The sequence below is a fragment of the Peromyscus californicus genome, unplaced genomic scaffold (genome assembly GCF_007827085.1).
Source record: "Peromyscus californicus insignis strain IS unplaced genomic scaffold, ASM782708v3 Scaffold_7__1_contigs__length_154581171, whole genome shotgun sequence".
Lineage (NCBI taxonomy): Eukaryota > Metazoa > Chordata > Mammalia > Rodentia > Cricetidae > Peromyscus > Peromyscus californicus.
Window position 1 is genome coordinate 62,477,300 of NW_026294595.1, and position 16,077 is coordinate 62,493,376.

General features: G+C 38.0%; 2 protein-coding genes across 2 annotated transcripts; one reads left to right on the forward strand and one right to left on the reverse strand.

Moving 5' to 3' along the window:
- The first annotated feature begins 3,103 nt into the window (after positions 1-3,103).
- On the forward strand, positions 3,104-4,042 carry LOC128102345 (olfactory receptor 9G4-like). The gene has a single exon (XM_052725997.1). The coding sequence runs from the start codon at positions 3,104-3,106 to the stop codon at positions 4,040-4,042; it is 939 nt and encodes a 312-aa protein (XP_052581957.1).
- Positions 4,043-15,151: 11,109 nt separating this feature from the next.
- LOC128102318 (olfactory receptor 1013) lies at positions 15,152-16,077 on the reverse strand. Its single transcript, XM_052725960.1, has one exon. It carries the CDS (start codon positions 16,075-16,077, stop codon positions 15,160-15,162), a length of 918 nt encoding a protein of 305 aa, XP_052581920.1. The 3' UTR covers positions 15,152-15,159.

A 16,077-nucleotide genomic window follows, 5' to 3' on the forward strand; every position in this document is an offset into this window, starting at 1 on the left:
TACTTTCGTATTTTTTCCTTGAAAATAATTTTTTCCATACCATACATTCTGAAAAATTTTCCCCTCCCTCATCTCTTCTCAGTTCTTTTCCACCTCATCACAATATGGTTTTATACCTTCTTTATCATTTTCCTTAGAAAACAGACAAAAAAAGAAAACAGAACAAACCAAATAGACAAAAAGAGAAATGAAAACAAATAACAAAAAAATAAAATCACAAAAAACACATAAATATGCAGACGGGCAGATGGACAGACATACACTGTAAGAACAGAGTCAGAACCAATAACAGATAAGCAAAAGACAAGGTAAAAAGTGCCCAAACATAGCATTATGAGACAAAACATCTCCAAAAATATCCTTGACTTTGTTTTATGCTGGCCCTCTACTACGGACATGGAGCCTCTCTTAAGTGTGGTTTACATTTCTAGTTAGGCACCATTGGAGAAAATGAGTTTTTCCCTTGCTGGGAACTAGAAAACATTTGATCAAGGAGATTTTGAGTTACAGTAAGAACTGAGCTGCTCAACAGAGCATGATCACTGTGGGCATCCTGCTGAATCTGTGCTTCCCTTTTATCAGCTGATGCAACAGGCTTGCCATGCCCCTTATAAAGCTAGGGCAAGGTTGAAAGTGGTGGGAGGTGAGACTTGGGGTCATGACTCGAACATAATAATAAACACTTTGTTCTCTTTGTACTTATAGTTTGAAAGATTACATATATATGAACGTATATATACTGCTGCTCATAAAAATACCATCACAATGCCTAGCATAGAAGATGTTCTCACTAGTTTATGGAAAGATGATTGAATGTTTTAAATTTAATAGAAAATGTCTGATATCTTAGGTTATAGCAGTACACAAGGCAGAGAGCTTAGACTAATACTCAACACAGTTAAAAATCTGTCTTGCTGCGGGCCGCAGGAATATATTATAAGAACTCAGCTGGTTATGACAAAGTCACTACCTGGAGGGATCAGGGAATTCCTCCAGAGGAAGCCAAATCCTAAGGAGTTTTTGGTGTTACTTGGCTTGTTATATATCAGCTGTATTCTGTTATGAAAGTCATGTGTGCCTTCATAGTTTTCCCAATTGACTTTTCCCCAAGAAGGGTTAACAGTGTGGACTGATCACTCTCTGGACATACACATTTCAGGTATTTGGAGAACAGCCTCAGGAAAGGCTTTCTCTGGAATCAGATATCTCCCTTGGCCACTTTGAAGGACTAGCAGTAATAACAGTCCACATGCAAATCTCCTGATTTAAGATAAATTCCACAAGGAGACACCACCTAGATCTGGTGGACGTTAAGTAATAGCTTTACACAATTCAGCTCGGACCCTCTTTTCTTACAGCCTTACTAACTTTATAGACCGCTAACTCCTTACCTAACCACTTCTAGGAATATTTAGATAACCTTCTGCGCCGACAGCTATGCTCAGCCAGAACCCCAGTTCAAGCCTCCCTGTAATAATCATCATTAGCAGCATCCGGCCAGGTCCATCCCCAGATGGAGGAGAATACTTTATCAGAGATACCTCTGTATTCTCTAAGAACAGACTTAACCATCCAGGCTACTTGTTTGAGAAGGCCTGGCGGATGTGCCAATTAAGCCTTACTTCCTCCTTTCCCAAACCTTACCTCCAGTTCCAGATCTCCCTTTAACTATCACCAGAGGCATCTAGCTGTACACAGGTTGCCTAGTGACTGAGCACACTTTAACCAACCCTGAAGAAAAACGGCAGATAGCTTGGACAGATAGGAGCCACAGGAAAAAAGAAGACAGTTTTCTCCCATTGACCTAGCAACTTATAGATTCTTAACATTTTCTACTAATCACGCTTAAGACTATAGTTGAGCACATAAGATTCCCTCTTCTTAGATATTACCCGAATTTAGCCTTTAGTTAATTCATTTCCCCATTGGTCACTTCCCTTTGGGGTTGCAAATGATAATTAACGGTTATTGGCTCCCTATGTGATTCTTATCACCCCTCCGTTTGACCCTGGAAGCCTGGCTTTATATACCAGGACTTCCAGGGCACGGAGAGACGGAGAAGAGAAAAGAGAATGGAAGAACTAGATGGGTAAAAACTTGAGAGGAACAAACTGAGATGGGGAAGAATTAGAGTGAAGGGCTAGAGGAGAGCACCAGAGGAACGAGATGGAAGATGAGGAAGAGTCAGATGGGGAAGTACTAGCTGGGTAAGAACAAGATGAAAAGGACCTAGATGAGGCAGAGTTAAGACAAGAGAATTAAGATAGAACTTAGAGGAAGCAGTAGATAAATACAGAGAGAAATCAGCCAAGAAAGGAGCTAGACATGAGAACAGAACTGAAGCTGGGTATAAAGGATGTTATGCCAGAGGAATTAAAGCAAGTGGACTATAGAGCTCGGTGTGCTGAGATTCTATTTCCTGAAAATAGTCCTTGCTGTTAGTAGTTCTCTCTCTTGAGCCCCCGGGATGTATAATATTAAGGCTGGTCCCTCTAATATTATACAAGACTGTCTTTTTGATTAAATGCAAAAGGTGTCATTTATTTTACTTATGTATTTAATTTTTTTACTTTACAAAATGAATACAATAATTATTTATAGTATTTATTGAATACTTCCTTTAAATATGCTCATTACCACATACAGTTATTGAGTATTTTCTTGTATTTCCTCTTTACTCAGTCTGACAACATGTCAGAAAATTGTAAAGAATGTTCATGACTGTGTCTTATCTTTTTGATAAGGGCCTGGCTCTGAGTAATGTAGTTTAGAAACGAAATTTTGAAAATTTCGAATTTAAAACCTGGGTTATTACTCTAACTCCAGGAGTCTTCTGCAGTCACAGCCTGAAACCCCACAGTTCTGTGATACCATGTAATTATTTAAAGGATTAAACATCTATAAACCTCCCGGTCTTTGTTGATTTCGTGGATACATTGTTCATTTCTCTTAATTGATTGTATCACTAATCTATGCTTTTATCACACCATGTTATTCAGGTTCAATAATTGTTGATTGCTTATTTCTTTTAATCTCTTATTAGGATTATCTCTAAACTGTGCATTCCCTGCATCTTCCTACCCTGGCTTTCCCCTCTGTGGACATGGAAGTGGACAATCGCACCATCCTTACTGAATTCATCCTCCTGGGCTTCTCAGAAGACCCTCACTGGCAGCTGGTCCTATTCGGAATATTTTTAACCATCTACTTGATGACGTTGTCAGGGAACATGACCCTGATTATCCTAATTCGTATTGATTCCAGGCTGCATACACCCATGTACTTTTTTATAGGAGGTCTATCTTTTTTGGACTTCTGGTATAATTCTGTATACATACCTAAAATCTTGGTCAATTGTATCTCAGAAGACAAGCGTATTTCTTTGGCTGGCTGTGGGGCTCAGTTTTTCTTTTCCTGTGTAGCAGCCTACACTGAATGCTACCTGCTGGCAGCCATGGCCTATGACCGACATGCTGCAATTTGTAGCCCATTGCTTTATTCAAGCATCATGTCCACTTCTCTCTGTACTGGGCTAGTGGTTGGATCCTATGTAGGAGGGTTTTTAAATGCCATAGCCCATACTGCCAACACATTCAGGTTACGTTTCTGTGGTAAAAATATTATTGATCATTTTTTCTGTGATGTGCTTCCATTGGTAAAAATGTCCTGTACAGACACTCGTGTCTATGTGAAAATCCTTTCTAGTATGGTGGGCTTCACTGTGCTCTCTAGCATTCTTGCCATCCTCGTTTCCTACTTCAACATCCTCCTGGCTATCTGGAGGATCCGCTCAGCCTCAGGAAGACGCAAGGCATTCTCTACTTGTGCCTCTCACCTGGTCTCTGTCACCCTCTTCTATGGCTCCTTGCTCTTCATGTATTCAAGGCCTAGTTCCAACTACTCGTTGGAGAGAGACAAAGTGGCTGCCATGTTCTACACCATCATCAATCCATTACTCAACCCTTTCATCTACAGCCTGAGAAACAAAGATGTTAAAGAAGCCTTTAAGAAGCTGATACAGACTATACAGCAACACACATGAAGGCTGCCTTTTGTGTATTATGGCTGTTTAAAAACTGACTTGGAGACATGTTTATGTGTATTTCGATCATAGTTAAAGTTGAAATAATGTACTAACAGCTATGAAAGCCTTAACAACCTTTTCCTCAATTATGATTAATATAATCTTGCTACTTAAACTTTTCCAAATATATAATAATGAGTTTTTCAGTGTAATATTCTTGTGTATTTCAATACTAACTTTAATACAATACCACCTCCTCCCCTCAATTTGGTCAGAATGATCATGAGAAAAGAATGAAATAGAAAGAGTTGGATTGTTTTCCCTCACTTAATTTGACTTTGAAGTTTTGTAAATGAACTGTATCAAATATGGAAATGATACAAAATCGTTAGATTGCCAGAAATTTGTTCAACATTTTATAAATTATTATTCTTAGTAAGATATCTCTTAAATTTCTTCCTTTAAGTGTGATTAAATATACATAAAATATATTTGTGTAAAACTTCCATTTTCTGCACTAGGATATTAATATAAATGTTATTAAGAGGTATTTTGGGTTAACTAAAAATAAAGGGCTGGAGACATGACTCAGAGGTTAGAGCATATGTTGCCCTTGCAGGTGACCAGAGGTCAGTTGCCAGTAGCCACAATGGGTGGTTCACAAATGCCTATAATTTAAGGTCCAGGGGCATCTGATGCCTCTGGCCTCTATAAGCACATGTAAACAAGTGCATATAACCACACAAAACACAGACAATCTACACATAATTAAAAGCAAAACAAATTTTTAAATAGATATTAAAAATCAAAATATTCTAAGCCCAAGATCAAAAACACATATTTAGGGTCTCACTTTAACCTAAGAGTATAAATACTAATATTTATGATTTACTTCAGTGTAAGTTTTATTTCACTGAACTTCAGTGTAATGTTTCATTGAAATAAAACATTATAATTAAGTGGAAAAGGCTTAAATAAGGTAACAAATATTCAGCTGTATCCTGTTCTCCAAGGTTATTTTCTTTCTCCAGGTATTTTATGTCAACTCACAGTTAAATGTCACAGTTTAGACAGTTGATATTTTAGGTTCTTTTAAACATTGTAATTGAAATATTTAAAATTTTATACTTTGCAGGTGAAGAGCCTAAAACTCAAGGTTGGAACTTCACTATTGAAAAGAAAATTGGTGTTTTGAGAATGACCTTATTATGTTATACAGTTAATTTTCAGTTGGTGTTTTAGAAATGAAATATTACATCCTCCCCCTCTTTGTAATAGACCTTGATTCTTCTTCAAAGGTATATTATTACTCATTAGACACAGTATTGAACAGTTCACATTGTAGTCTGACCTATAACAATAACACAAATGATAATGATACAAGTAATGTTCTTATTTAATGTATTATCATTACTTAGCTTTTATTGAAAATATTTTTTCTTACTATATATATATATATACATATATATGTGAATATATACGTATATATACAGTATATATAATATATCTTGATTACAATTTCCAGGTCCTCCCCACTGCCCTTCCCATCTAAATCCACTCCTTTTCTGTCTCTCATTAGTAAAGAACAGGCTTCTAAGATAATAATAAAATATAATAAGATAAAATAAAAACCTTCATATCAAAGTTGGACAAGGCAAACTAACAGAAGGGAAAAAGTCCAAGGGGAAGGCACAAGAACCAGAGACCCATTCATTCACCCACTCAGGAGTCCCATAAAAATACTGAACTGAAAGCTATAATAGATATGCAGCAGATCTAATGTAGACCTGTGCAGGCCCTGTGCTTGCTGCTTCAGTCTTTGTGAGTTCAAAGGAACTTTGCTCAGTTCGTTTATAGGGACTTGTTCTCCTGATGTACTCCATCCTCTCTGACTCTTACACTTTCCTCCTCCTCTTCTGGGAGATTCCCTTAACTCTGAAGGCAGGGATTTGATGGGGACTTCCCATTTAGAGATGTGTGTTTCAAGGTCTCCCTTCCCCGCTGCCCCTGCACATACTGTCTGGCTGTGAGTATCTGTGTTTGCTCCCATCTGCTGCCGTGGGAAGCTCCTGTGACGATGGCTGAATAAGGCACCGATTTATGAGTATAGCAGAATATCTTTAGTGTAGACGAATTTCTAAATGTCTTACTAATAAAAACAAACCCGGAGCCAGGTATTGGGGTGAATGCTGAAAGATCAGAGAAACAGAACAAGCCATGACCAACCTCACCTCACCAGTTCCTCAGCTGATCTCGTTTCCTCAAACTGGAGACCTCTGTGTCCTCATCTGAATGGATCTCAGCTGAACTGCTGCTAAAAGCTAAAAGCTTAAAAGGGCTCTAGTTCCTGGTCCTCATACCTTGTATACCTTTCTGTTTCCTGCCATTACTTCCTGGAATTAAAGGCATGTGTCACCATGCCTGGCTGTTTCCAGTGTGGCTTTGAACTCACGGAGATCCAGACAGATCTCTGCCTCTGGAATGCTAGGATTAAAAGCGTGTGCTACCACTGCCTAAACCTATGTTTAATATAGTGGCTGTTCTGTTCTCTGACCCCCAGATAAGTTTATTGGGGTGGACAATATATCAACCACACTTTAGGAGTCATTTTATTACTACATTTTTAAGACCAGTAGTATTTAAAACAACCCATTAGTGCTTAGCATTGATTTGAAAAAATTATGCCTATTAAGACTTTGAATAGAGTAGAAAAGAAAACATTTTCCTCAGTCCATACAAGTCAGGGAATTGTCTGTGTTACATCAAAGAGACACGGTCAATTTGATGGTTTGAATAAGAATGCTCCCCCCATAGGCTCACATATTTGAATGGTTAGTCACTATGAAGTGGAATTTTTTGATAGGATTAAAAAGATTAGGAGGTGTGGCCTTGTTGGAGGAACTATGTCACTTGGGATGGGCTTTGAGCTAGGCCCAGTTCTCTCTCTGCTTTCAGATCAGGATGGAGCTCTTAGCTACTTTTCTAGCACCATACCTACTTGCTGCTGTGTTCCCTGCCATAATGATAATGGACTAAGCCTCTGAAAGTGTCAGCAAGTCTGCAATTAAGTGCTTTCTTTTGTAAGAGTTGCCTTGTCATGAGCTTTGCTCAGTTGATTTAGAGAAACTTGTTCTTCTGGTGTCTCTTCACAGTAACATAACAGTGACTAAGACAGTTGACATTACCACAGTTATTTTGCTTACTTTGAAACTGGAGTTTTCCAAGCTTCAATACATAAGTTAATAAGATAAAAGCCTCAGTGTTGCATGCCTTTATTTATTTTTTATAATGTATCTCTTGATTTCTCAAGAGCTTCTATGGGTGAAGATGATAGACCTGGCTTTTATCTGGTGACATCTTCACTGCAGGATAGTGTTATACATATGTGTAACAACAACAACAAAAAGCAACTGAATACAAATGGATTTCCAGTTAATGGAATTAAGAAAATAATACTTACCCATTCAGAGGGCCTGATCCAGTTGGGGGCCCCTCAGCCATTGGTTCATAGTTCATGTGTTTCCATTCATTTGACTGTTTGTCCCTGTGCTTTATCCAACCTTGGTCTCAATAATTCTCGCTCATATAAACCCTCCTCTTTCTTACTAATTGGACTCCTGGAGCTCCACCCGGGGCCTAGCCGTGGATCTCTGCATCCAGATCCCTCAGTCATTGGATGGGGTTTCTAGCACGACAATTAGGGTGTTTGGCCGCCCCATCACCAGAGTAGGTCAATTCGGGCTGTCTCTCGACCATTGCCAGCAGTCTATTGTGGGGGTATCTTTGTGGCAGTGGGACCAGGCCCTGTGCTCATTGCATGAGTTGGCTGTTTGAAAACTGGGGCTTATGCAGGGTCGCTTGGCTCGGCCTGGGAGGAGGGGACTGGATCTGCCTGGACTGAGTCTACCAGATTGATCTCAGTCCGCGGGGGAGGCTTTGCCCTGGAGAAGGTGGGAATGGGGGGTGGACTGGGGGGGAAGGGGAGGGGGGCGGGAGGGGGGAGAACAAGGGAATCCGGGGCTGATATGTAGAACTGAATTGTATTGTAAAATAAAAAAATAAAAAAATAAAAAATAAAAGGCAAAAAAAAAGAAAAAATAATACTAAGTAATGGGGCAGAAGTGAAGCATAAGATGAGGTAATTGAATTGAGACAAGGAAATTTAACAACCTCATTAAAAGAGGGCCAAGCAACCAAATGCAAAACTCCCAAAAGAAAATAAAAGATATAGAAATGGCCAATAGATAGATGAAAAAGTGTTCAGTAACACTCTCAGGTAAACATATATTAAAATCACAAAAAATGCAATTATTACAGCCATTAAAACAGTTATGCTCAAGAAAGATACAAGGTAAGTTAGGGAGCCACCACAGAGAAAAGGGAATATTCCTGTACTGCTGGAATGAATGTAGATTGTACAGCCATTGATGTTTGTTGTTTTATATAGTTCCCTTTATTTAAGTACAATCAACACTTTCTCAGTGTGTGAGGACCAGAGTGAACTAAGTAAGCACAAGGGTAATAGAATAGAGCTTTTGCTTGTTCATTTATTTTTGTTTTCTTCTATTTTTACTTATTTTTTGAGAATTTTATACTAGTATTGTGTATTTTTTGAGAAATTTATACGAGTTTTACATCATCTTCCCCTTTTCCTCTCTTCTCTCCAATTCCTTCTGTGTACCCCCACCGTTCCTTATCAAAGATATGGCCTCTTCTTTATTTACTGTTGTTTCATATATATGTTTTATATAAATACATACAATCTACTGAGCTCATTTAGTGTTGCTCATATTTACACAGGATTAGGGCTGAGCTCTTGGGATACGATATCTATCTGGGGACCCATCCTTGCAGAACACTGATTCTCCTTCTCTCAGCAGCCATTGACTGCCTGTAGCTTTTCATCTAGGGCTAAGGTCTTGTGATCTTTCCCCCATCCACATGTCTATTATTACTGTTATTTTTTGAATCTTATTAGGCAGTCATATTGGGCACAGCTTGGCTGTTGTATATGTTAGACACTATTGTGTACCATACATCCTTGTCTGCTGGCTCTTACAATCTTTCCATCTTCTCTTCCACAATGCTCTCTGAACCTTTGATGTAGAGCTTATGTTGTAGATGTATCAATTGGGGACAAACACCCCAAGATCAGTTGTTCTCTGTCTTTTGACCAGTTGTGGATTTCTGTAATCTTCTCTGTCTGCTACAAAGGAAGCTTCTTTGGGGAAGACAAAGAGCTACACTTATCTTTGGGTATAAGATTAAGTATTTATAATGCAGTTAGAAATTATACTGCTTTAGGGAAGTGGCAGTCGTAGGTTCTCCTCTAGGGTCCATCGGCTCACCAGCTACAGTTAGTGGGCTGGGTTTATAGTACTAAGCATAAGTAACCTCCAATTGAAGTCTCTGAAGTCTAAGTAGATGGCTGTTATCTCCAGAATATAAGTGACATTATTGCACCTTTTTGGACTTCATGCTGTGATGGATGTTGTTGTGTTCATAGGCATTTTGTTCTTCAAAAAAATTTATGTCAAGTGTTTTGATGGTGTAGATGATCTTCAGGCCCTGTGCCTTGCTGAGGAGCTTCTGACAGTGGATAGTTACTGGGGAGACAGTCACTTTTTTTCTTGAGAATGTGGCCACTGGTAGATTTTTCATGCTCCACTGAATGGCCTCACATCCTTGTACATTGAATAGCACAATCTGGACTTAACAGATTGTTCAAAAAAGGCATAGAGTTAGGAGAGGTATATGCAGGGAATGGAAGGGAGAGACTGGGATAGATAGGATCATATTCACTGAGTCATCTATAAATTTCTCAAAAACTAAAAGAAAAGTTTAAAAGAAGAGCTTATTGGACATATTATTCTCTTCCTATTGCAATTTTTGAAAATGCTAAAGCTTCAGTTACATCTCTGTAACGCACTGCCACAGGATAATCAGAGTGGAACTGTCTTATAGAGCTGTGAAAATGTGGTTTCAAGGCATAAATGTCAGAGAGAAGATGATATCAGCATCTACATATGTCAGGAACGCTAGGTGACAAGTAAATATTATGTTGTGTAGACATGTATGTCAATAGATCCTGGATATGGTACTCTCTGAGTAATACAATTGATGGAGAAATCTAAATGATAATTTTCTTATAGAAACAAATATTTCCATTGTTAATGGAGGTAATCTACTTCAATGTTTCCTAGAAGGAAAATATAAACTAAAACAATGCTCCAACTTAGGTTAAGCTGACATTAAACTCTGGGAATGATAAATCAGCATTACCATACATCATACCAATCAGGTAATGATATTGATACAGAATATTGTTTTGTCTGAATATGTGGCTCTATGATTATAATGGAAGAATGCATCCATTATAACATATTTTTTATCCTTACCTAGGAGTATGTATGAATATGGATGTCCTGACTAAAGCACAATTATCTTAATTTCTACTCCCTGATTATTGGCATGAAAATTACCGATGTTGAAAGGTCAGATACAATGGAAGTTTTTGAAAAGGAGGAATTTACAATTCTGAAGTAATATACAAGGATTTGTATACTAGTTATGAAAACAGAGCAACAAAATGTATTTCTAGAAAAAAATGCTCACCTGTAAAACCCCACAACATTTTGCACCTTGTCTTAAAAAGTGTTCACTTTCACTCAAGCAAGCACAAAAAAGAAAAAAGAAAAATACATCCTCTGTCCAAGCACAATTACAATGGAAGAAGGGTTAATGTAAAGCAAGAAGCAGAGACCATCACAGAAATCCTTATGATGGCCCAAGATCACATAAGCAGTGACAGAATTTAGAGCTACTAAGAACAAATAGGTCAAGGGTACAAAGATATTAATGGAAAATATAGAAATGGGGGCCAAGGAAAGCACTCCTTTTTGTTGTTTCTTCAGTGTGTGAATGGCTTTCATATCACAGGAAAAATTCACTAAAACCTCTGTAGAGGCTGAAAGCTGGGATGTGTTTACCTCTGTAAATGAAACTGAGTAGGGGGATGAGGAGGAAGGAGGGAGAAGATTTTGTTTATTGTGACTGTGTTATAAAATAATATTTCTTCTTCCCAACCTCAACTTGAGAATGGATTAAACTTCACAGTAGTATCCCAAGTTCAACCTTCTTCTCCAGCCCACAATTGGTTGCTCATACCTACCCCACTTTCTGTGATGCAGAATCAGGTGTCTACGGGCAGGGAAAATCTACATCACCACCACCACCTCTTACTGCTGGCATTGTATTGCTCCTCTTACTGTTGTTTATGCTGGCTTTGATATGCGTGTGTGTATGTGTATGTGTGTGTGTGTGTGTGTGTGTGTGTGTGTGTGTGTGTGTATGTGTGCCTGTGTGTCTTTGTGTGTTTAAGATGCTCTTTCAAATTGTGTTATCTGGTACATCTCTATCCATGTCAAGTGATTTAAATAAGGAGAAAATGTAGAACATTTGATGATCCCCATACTCTTTCACAAGACAAATATAATCAGTTCTTGCATTGTACACCAGAGGAACCCCAGACCTAATGTAGCCTGCACAAAGCAGTGTGCATAATAAAATCTAGGTTCTGTCTACTAAGTTCCCATTCGGAAGTCATAATAAAAAATATAGTGATATTATATATTGTTTATAGATCTTATCTCAGTCATACCTTAAGCAATGCATTGACATAAAGCCTATGAAGAACAATATAAAAATATTTAAACAATGTGTTATTTGGAAAAATGAAAGTTCAGAGGTACGGCATTTCCTTAAAGGAGGAAAAGGAAAGGAGAAATGTTGTAATTATAGTATAATTTCAAAAGTTAAGTAAAAAATAAATAAAAAAGTTCAAGAACTAAAATGCACAGTGAGTCTGTTTAAGAATAAATTAATGGAAAAAGAGAACACAAATGTGAAAAAGCATGGAGGTCTAATGAGGAAGGTTCGAAGGGAGGAAAGGGAAGAGGAAAATGATGTAATTATACTGCAATCTCAAGAACAAAGAAGTAATTCTTAAAAAGAATAACTGGAGCTCCATTGACATGGTGACTTTGTCTGACTTTGCCTGGACTGGAAGAATGAAGGTCCTGAGTGTGCCGGGCACATTGTCAATAGCTTTCCACCACGCTTGTTTTTTCATAGAGACTCAGATTTGCAGTGCAAGAGGGCTTAATTTGGAGGATTGGGGAGAAAGCATGAAGTAGATGCTTTGTAATGTGTGTTCGTGAACTAAACCCTGCTTTTGTTGTGGTTATGTTGAGACGTTAAGGAAAAAAAAAAAAAACATTTAAAGATAACCAGGGAGCTCTCTCAACTCTACTTCTCTGCTCCAGGGCAGTCAGCCTTGCTAGTTGAGGAGTTATTTTATTGGATACCTCGAATTTCATTTTGGGTATTTTCATTCATTAGATACCTGGAATTTTATTTGGTATCATTCTCTGACTACACAGTTTAAACAGAATGGACATTAATGAGAATGAAAATACTAATCTTATAATGGTTTTAAATAAATGGGTAGAGAAAGTCATGTTAATGTACTTTTAAATTTTGTATTCACTGATGTCTGAGAATCTGGCTTTGTGGCTACTGAATAAATCAAAACCCATTAGAACTCTTCCCCCTCCTTTTTTAAAAACTTTTATAACATGCCACATTATAAAATTTTATATACTGGCAATTTTATGCTTCCTAAATAGTTTCCAAACCATAAGCCACAAGATGACTGAGCCTGTGTTGGTTTTGTTTACTGTATATGTATCTCAGGCCTGCCATAATCCCCTGCACTGTACTTAGTAATAAACTTCATAAATGTTTGCAAAAGGTTAGGTAATTAACTAATTAATAAGCAAAGGAATAAGTCTCTCCAAAGTGACTTTATTAAGAAGGAAGAATATAGAAAACGTATAGTATTTCTCCTTGAGTGTGTGTGTGTGTGTGTGTGTGTGTGTGTGCGCGCGCGCGCGCACGCGCACGCGCACGCATGTGTGCATGCACAAGTGTATTTTACAAGTATATTCAGGCATATCATTGTAAATAGATTAATGTTCCCTAGGAGAGGGAAGAAAGGGGAGAGCTAAACTTAGTGCATACAGTTTTTGCTGACTGCCTTTTACCAAAACCCAGTGAAAGAATTTGGCCCAGTCTTAATTTTAGAAACAAATTTTAGAGAAAAGTATTTGGCAAGACAATTTTAAATGAGATAACCAGTCAGTTGAAGGCCCAGGTAAAAAGAATTTCCAACAGTGCAAGTGATGGGGAACTGTGAGAGTCACTGCTCTGAACTTCCTGTGGAGTACAAAATGCTCTCGTCTCTAGCCTGCTCAGCCACATGGGAGATATATGGTGCCAGCCTTCATATGAGCCTGTGCACCACACAGATATCATACTGGTCTTATTTCTATGAGAAATGCAAATGAATACAACCACCAACTCAGTTTTTTAGTAGAAAGTTTAAGTTCAAGAGAATTATGGCATAGTGACTCTACCTAAAGTCATGTGTCCTTTAAAAATGTTTATTACATTAAATATTTTATAAATGAATTCAATTATAACATACCATGCAAAGTTGTATAAATAAAACATGAGCTGAACAACGGCAATAACAATAGGCATGTTAAATGGAAAAGGGGAAGTTCATGAGGCCTCAACTCTACACAAAGAACTACAGCCAACTATGGTATGCTGTGAGCACGAGAAATAGTCTTTCCTAAGGAAGAACACACCAACACCAATTAGTTATCCAGTATCAAATGGTCAACCCTTAAAACACACACACACACACACACACACACACACACACACACACGCGCGCGCGCGCGCGCGCGCATGCAATATACAGAGTGAGCATGTTGCATTTAGGTATTTGAGAATACATATTTATATGTATGTATGTTACTATTAATGAAAAACCAAGACCATGAATTTGAAAGAGAGTGAGGATAGGTACATGGGAGACATGGGAGAAAATGAGATGTGGGGAAATGACGTAAATATATTATAATCTCAAGAAATAAAAGAAATAATTTCTTTAAAAATGTGGTCACAACCATTTATAGGGTTCCATGAAAATGTTCCTATGGAATCCATTACTATATGAAATGTAAAGGAAAAGTAAATTCTAAAAAATAAAATACTTAGTTTACAAAAACTTGTATGTCTGAAGATACAGCTATGTAATCCAGTTACATTAAGAATTTAAACTTTGCCACTTGAACAAGCAAATTCTCTGAGGAGTTTATCCTAAAATTTCAAATCAGTGTAGAAGATTCCTCTGAATACTTCAAGGTTATAAATATTTCACACAAAGCAGGAAGGAGCTTTCCATAGTCTTAGATGTGTTCTAAAAAGTCAGTGCCATGAACTCAATCGCAGTTTGGCTATACTTAACTTTGTTTTCTTAGATTTATTATGATTTATAAATGGTACTGGAGCCAAGCTTCTTTTTCAATATAGAAAGAAAATGAGCATACATCTTGCTCAGCCATGCTTACAGTATCTGAATATTTTCTGATCTGTATTTAGAGAAGGGAACTTACTTGTTTCTCAAATGATTAGAACCAAGTCTCTGTGCATGGTGCATTGAGAAACCCTGACTCCAAGGCAGGGGAGACATATGGGTTTCTGGTACAGATACTTTTAAGAATACATTTGTTATGTTAGTTTTAGTTTTGGAACTAGTCATTTGCCTCTAGAATGGTATATTTTCTAGTTTTGCTCATATAGTAAGGTAAATGAATATATTAGAAACACTGGTTTCTAGTCATAGGATAATAGTGAAATTAACTAAATGCATTGTTCTCATTCAGGGCAAATAATTGTGTACATACTGTTCTCCATGTACTCATCAACCAGATTTTCTGCTACAGTAGTGAGCTGTCACTCTTCAAAGCTCGACAATGAATGTTTGATAATGCAGTGTTTTGTTTGTAGTCTAAGATAATGTGACAACACAAGCCTGCATATTTTATAATTAAGTATTATCACATACATTAACCTGCTTTCTGTAGTAGGTCTCCTGAAATGTCTTACAGGAATGGTGGAAATACATTTACTTATATTATGGGTGAGATCAGCAGCATCCTTACCAAAACTCACGTAAGCACATTTCATGTTCTCTGTGCTTCTCATAAGGGAATGGTCTTGATTTACTTAAAGAGTTTATTCAGAGCCTCTTTCACATCCTTATTCCTCAAGCTGTATATCAAAGGATTCAACATGGGGAAAACCACTGTGTAAAATGTTGAAACAATTTTGTCTGTGTCTAAAGAATAGTTGGTACGGGGGCGAGAGTAGATGTAAAGAATTGAGCCGTAGTACAAGGTCACTGAGATGAGGTGGGAGGAACAGGTGGAGAAGGCCTTGAGGCGGCCCTGGGTAGATCGGATTCTCAGGATGGTGCCAATGATGAAGAGATAGGAGGCCAGGATTAGGGCAATGGGTGTCATGACATTGGAGGTCAGAAGGAAGTACATCAGGGCCTGGTATCCATCCTTCCCACCACAAGCCAGCTTCACTAAGGGAAGCAAATCACAGAAAAAGTCATCAATGACATTGTCATTACAGAAGTCAAAGGTAAAAGTTTTCTTGGTGATGATAGAAGAGTTAATAAAGCCACCCATGTAAGAGGCTGCTACAAAAAATGCACATAGTTTGATGGACATGGCCTGAGAATAAAGCAATGGCTTTGAGATGGCTACATAGCGGTCATAAGCCATAGCAGCCAGGAGGTAACACTCACTATAGTCCAATCCAGCCGAGAAGAAAAACTGAGCCACACAGCCAGCAAAGGAGATGCTCTTGTCTTCAGAGATACAGATCACTAGGATCTTTGGAGTGTAGACAGTGGACAACCAGAGATCAAGAAAAGACAGATTTCCAATGAAGAAATACATGGGTGTGTGCAGTCTGGAGTCATTGCAGATCAACACAATGAGAATGCTGTTTCCTAACACAGTCAATGTGTACATGATGAGAAACATCACAAACAGGACCAGTTGCATGACAGGGTCAGAGGTGAATCCCAAGAGGATGAACTCAGACACTGTGTGGTTGCTCCTCTCCAT

Coding starts and splice junctions, on each gene's coding strand:
- LOC128102345 (XM_052725997.1), top strand. CDS start 3,104: ATGGAAGTGGACAATCGCACCATCCTTACTGAATTCATCCTCCTGGGC.
- LOC128102318 (XM_052725960.1), bottom strand. CDS start 16,077: ATGGAGAGGAGCAACCACACAGTGTCTGAGTTCATCCTCTTGGGATTC.